The sequence below is a fragment of the Neovison vison genome, chromosome 5 (assembly GCF_020171115.1).
Source record: "Neovison vison isolate M4711 chromosome 5, ASM_NN_V1, whole genome shotgun sequence".
NCBI lineage: Eukaryota > Metazoa > Chordata > Mammalia > Carnivora > Mustelidae > Neogale > Neogale vison.
The window spans coordinates 24,411,408-24,417,008 of NC_058095.1; the positions used below are offsets into that span (position 1 = coordinate 24,411,408).

The 5,601-nt window shown below is 44.6% G+C and overlaps 1 protein-coding gene across 1 annotated transcript; it reads left to right on the plus strand.

The window, feature by feature from the left end:
* Positions 1-3,985: 3,985 nt before the first annotated feature.
* Positions 3,986-5,221, plus strand: LOC122907653 (tubulin polyglutamylase complex subunit 2-like). Its single transcript, XM_044250464.1, is given in 3 exon segments — positions 3,986-4,057; positions 4,059-4,396; positions 4,657-5,221. Coding segments are annotated over 3 exon segments (975 nt in total).
* Positions 5,222-5,601: the final 380 nt, after the last annotated feature.

Sequence of the window (5,601 nt, forward strand, 5' to 3'; positions counted from 1 at the left end):
GTATTAACTCTTTAAATGGTTTTCCATCCCCTCACTTTCAATCTGCAGGTGTCTTTAGGTCTAAATGACTCTCCTGTAGGCAACATATAAATGGGTCTTTTTGTTTTTTTTTTAATCCATTCTGATGTCTTATGTCCTTTGATTAGAGCATTCAGAGTGATTACTGAAAGATATGAATTTAGTGCCATTATGTTACCTGTAAAGTTGGTGTTTCTGGTGAGGTTCTCTGTTCCTTTCTAGTCTTTGTTGCTTTTGGTCCCTTGTTCCCCACTCAAACCATCCCCTTTAATGTTTCTTGCAAAACTGGTTTGGTGGTCATGAACTCCTTTAGTTTTCGTTTAACTTGGAAACGCCTTATCTCTATTCTGAATGACAGCCTTATTATAAAATATTCTTGGCTACATATTTTTCCCTTTAAGCATGTTGACTATATCCTGCCACTCTCAACCGACCTGTCAAGTTTTTGTGGATAGATCTGCTGCGAACCTAATCTGTCCTCACTTGTAGATTAAGGACTTTTTGTCCCCTGCTCCTTTCAGGATTCTTTCCTTGTCTGTGTATTTTGTGAATCTGACTGTGATATGTCTTGGGGATGACCAGCTTTTGCTGGATTTAATGGGAGTTCTCTGTGCTTCTTGGATTTTGATGTCTATGTCTTTCCCCAGATGATGAAATTTTTCAGCTATAATTTGCTCAAATAAACCTTCGGCCCCTTTTCCTCTCTCTTCATCTTCTGGGACTCCTATGATACAAATGTTAAGTTTAAAGCAGTTGCTGAGTTCCCCAAGTCTACCTTTGTGATCTAATACCTTTCTTTCTCTCTTCTTTTCAGCTTCATTATTTTCCATACTTTTATCTTCTGTATCACTGGTCTTGCATCTTGGTTGTAGCATTTTTAATTTCAGCCTGACTAGACTTTAGGTCTTTTATCTCTGCAGTAAGGGATTCTCTAGTGTCTGCTATGCTTTTGTCAATCCCAGTTAGTATCCTTATAATTGTTTTTTAAATTCTAGTTCAGACATCTTACTTATATCTGTAATGATTAAATCCCTGGCTGTTACTTCTACTTCCTGTCCTTTCTTTTGGTGAATTCCTCCATCTCGTCATTTTATCCAGAAACAAAGAACTATATCCTAGGTGTGTTTTGGTCTGCCTATTAAAAGAAGCTGGATCCAAAAAATATATACAAGTAAATTTTTTAAATTAAAAAACGAAAATAACGGGGCGCCTGGGTGGCTCAGTGGGTTAAGCCTCTGCCTTCAGCTCAGGTCATGGTCTCAGGGTCCTGGGATTGAACCCCGCATTGGGCTTTCTGCTTTCTGCTTCCCTTCCTCTCTCTGCCTGCTTCTCTGCCTACTTGTGATCTCTGTCAAATAAATAAATAAAATCTTAAAAAAAAAAACATAAAAATAAAATAAAAAATATAAAGGAAGCTAGATCTCATTTTCCCTAGAGCTTAAGCTTTGCAGAACTCTATGTTTAGTAGACTTGGAGCATATGAGGGGTTTGTGCTAGTCTTCTGAGGGAAGGGCCTGTTGTGCTGATGATTCTCAGGTGGACTTGCCTGCAGGTACAACAGGGCAAGGTTTGGTGTAAGTGGCTGCAGTCTCCACTTGGTGACACTATTTAGCTCACAGAGGTCCATAGTGCTGATAAGCAATAGACAAAATGGCCTCTGCCTGCTCTCTGGTCTCCAGAGCAGAGAGCTTGTGCCCACCACCCTTTGGGAAGCCCTCACAGCAGAGCAAACAATCACCCTTCTTGTGTCCCCAGCTTCCATCAGATTCCTGCCTTTGCCCTGTCTGTGCCCAAGCTGTCTGCCTGCCAGGCAGCACAGTACTCCTGTGTTTTATCTCAGGTGCAAGGCTGGGTTTCTAGACTCTAAATTTAGGGACTTGCACACCTTGTGGCCCCACAGTGATCCTCTGGGAGAGGGTCTCACCAGGATTTTGCCATTTTCCAGCCCATCCCAGGAAATCATTTGCATGACCATGCAGTGGTGCAGAGTTTATGGCAAAGTGGAGCAGAAAGCCAATACCCAGGCTTGCTGCCCTCTGCTGTCATCCCTGCTCCTATGCCTGGGAAAGGCACAATACATTAGTGCCACCCATCCTTTTGTCCCCAGAGAGGCCTTGCCACCACTCCCGAATGCACTCCAAGTAGGGGAACTGTTTTTCCCCATGCAAGGCAGGGGATTCTCAGACCACACTGTCCATTCCAGGGTTTCCTCCCTCTTTCCCCACAGAAGCACTGCTAAGCCAGTCATGATCCTGGTGCGGCAGACTTCTAAAACTTCAGATTTTGCACTCTTCTGCTTATAATACCTTGTAGTAGTCTCTGTAAGAAGGGTTCCCTCCCCTCCACAGCACCCACAGTTCTTATCCCCCCAAATCAACTTTCTGCATTTCCTAATTTCATGAGGTTGTCCCTTTACTACTTCTAGACTTGCATTTTTGTTCTCTCAGTCTTCAGATGTACTCCTTGAGTGCTCAGAATGATTTGCTATTTATCTAGCTGTGTTTGAAGGACAAGGCAAGCTTAGAGTCCCCGTACTCCACCATCTTAACTCCTCTTCCTAGAAAAGTTGATTTTAAAGTCCTATGAAATTGGGGTCCCTTGGTGGTTCAGTCAGTTGAGCAAATGACTCTTGGTTTCAGCTCAGGTCATGATTTCACAGGATCTTGAGATCAAACTCCATGTCAGACTACAAGCTCAAGTGAGGAGTCTGCTAAAATTTCTCTCTCCTCCTCCCTCTGCCCCTGCCCCATGTTTGATCACCCTCTCTCTCTCATAAATAAATCTTTAAAAAAATTAAGTTATATGGAATTATAAACTTTTAATAAAATCAAAAGAAATAACTTTAAAAAATTCCCTAATCTTATGGTCGTAGATGTCAATGTTGTAAAATTCACTAAGAGTCCAAAACAATGAAACCCATCTATTAAAAAACTTACCCCAAGACATGTTGTCAAAAAATTTTAGATCACTGGAGCACCTGGGTGGGTCAATGAGTTAAGCCTCTGCCTTCAGGTCAGGTCATGATCTCGGGGTCCTGGGATCGAGCCCCACATCGGGTTCTCTGCTCAGCAGGGAGCCTGCTTTGCCCTCTCTCTCTGCCTACTTGTGATCTCTCTCTGTCAAATAAATAAATAAATTTTTTTTTTAAATCTCAGATGAACTGTATATGCAGATCATAAATGCTTCCAGAAAAGAAATATAATCAACTATAAAAGGTTATTCTGGTTGCTAAAAGACTGGTGCAATGCCTTAAAAATCTCTGAAAATAAATATTTTCAGTCCAGAATTTCCAGCCAAGCCAGGAATCTAGGACTCAAAAAGTTTGTCTCCCATTTTTTTCTTAAGAAGGTACTAGGGACAGGGCTCAGCAGAATCAGGGAGAAAATCCAAAACAAAGAGTTCATGGAATTCAGAAACTCACAGATTTAACCTAGGAGAGCAGCAAAACAGTCCCAGGATACTGACTGTGCAGTCGGCTTAGAAAGCAATCCGGCCAGATGGAGCAGAAGACAAAGGACTCCGTGCCTGGAAAAAAGTAGACTCAACCGGACTTGAGGAACAAAATGAGACTATGCATATGAGAAAGTAGGCAAAGTAAAGTTGAGGTAACTATTCTCTCTGGGGGGAACATAAGCTGTACAAGAAAGAAAGTATAATTCTATTTAACTTTATAGTGAGCAAGGGGTACCTGGGTGGTGAAGCCAGTGGGTCACCCAACTCTTAGCTTTGGCTGGAGCCATAGGATTGATCCCCATGTCAGAGTCGGCTGGAATTTCTCTTTCCCTCCTCCTGAGCCCCTCCCCCTTCTAAAATGAATAAATAGGTGGAGCGACCTCGGGGTGGCTGGAAGAAGTGTGCCCAGGAACTAGTACTCCCAGAGCAACCCGGGGCCTCCCATCTCCGCCCTGCAGTGCTCTCTGGCACCAAGCACTACAATTCACTACAAGTTCAGCATGCCGTGAACTTGATGGCCGAGCTTCTGGGGCAGCCTCCAGACCTCCCACCCACCCAGCTCTCCAGCCCAGTCTTCGCCACTGCACCCCGCCGTGTGCGGGGCGGGGACGCGAGCCATGGAGGAGACGCCTCCCCCAGGCTGCAGCAAGCCACACCTGGAGAAGCTGACCCTGGGAATCACCCGCATATTAGAATCTTCCCCAGGTGTGACAGAGGTGACTATCATAGAGAAACCACCTGCTGAATGTCACATGATTTCTTCATGGGAACAAAAAAATAACTGTGTGCTACCTGAGGATGTGAAGAATTTTTATCTGATGACCAATGGCTTCCACATGACATGGAGTGTGAAGCTGGATGAGCACACCATTCCGTTGGGCAGCATGGCAATTAACAGCATCTCTAAACTGACTCAGCTAACAAGGAGAGATGGAGAGGAGAAGGGAGTTGAGGGAAATTGGAAGGGGAGATGAACCATGAGAGACTATGGACTCTGAAAAACAACCTGAGGGTTTTGAAGGGGCAGGGGGGTGGGAGGTTGGGAGAGCCAGGTGGTAGGTATTACAGAGGGCACGTATTCCATGGAGCACTGGGTGTGGTGCATAAACAATGAATTTTGTTACACTGAAAAAAAACTTTTTAAAAATTAAATAAATAAGTAAATAACTGACTCAACTCAACCATGTCTTCTGTGTATTCACTCCCTAATGCACCAACTCTGGCAGACCTGGAGGATGATGCACTTGAAGCCAGTGAGAACCAGCCAGAGAAGCCTCACTTTGATTCTCACAACGTGGTATTTGAGCTGGATCCTTGCAGTGGGAATGGGAAGGTTTGCCTTGTCTACAAAAGAGGGAAACCAATGTTAGCACAAGACACTGAGATCTGGTTCCTGGACAGAACATTATACTGGCATTTTCTCACAGACAACTTCACTGCTTACTATTGCCTGCTCATCACGCACCTGGGCCTACCGCAGTGGCAATACACCTTCACCAGCTATGGCATTAGCCCACAGGCCAAGTAGTGGTTCGGCATGTATAAACCCATCACCTACAACACAGACCTACTTGCAGAAGAGACCAACTCCTTCGTGAACAAGCTGGATCCCAGCAAAGTGTTCAAGAGCAAGAACAAGACCTTAATCCCCAAAAGGCCAGTACCGCCTGCACGTGGCCAGAAAGGACCCCCAGGTCCTCCCTCCACCTCTAAATCCTCTTCTAGCCCTGGAAACCCTGTCTGGAAATGAGCACCCCTACCGCCCTTCAAGTCCCTCAGCAATGATTTCCATGCACAGATGACCTAAGCCTCAGATTCTATGAGTTGTACCATAGCTCTCTTCCCATCAGAGTGAGCCAAATCCTAGGCCTTCTACTTCCGTTGGCATTAGCCAGGAGTTCAAGGGCATTCTCAGGTCTCTCCCAAAGTGCTCTCCTCATCTCTTGCCTCTGAAAAAGAGTTTCAGAACTTAAGTGTTAAATAGAGCTGTTAAGAGCTTTCCTCTCTTTCCACCCCCAACCCTCTACACATGTCAGCAGTGATGAGAGAAATCCCCTGAAGAAACCACTGATTTCGACCCATGAGGCATTAGAACTGTGCTGTTCAATCAGTAATCACTAGCCACGGTGC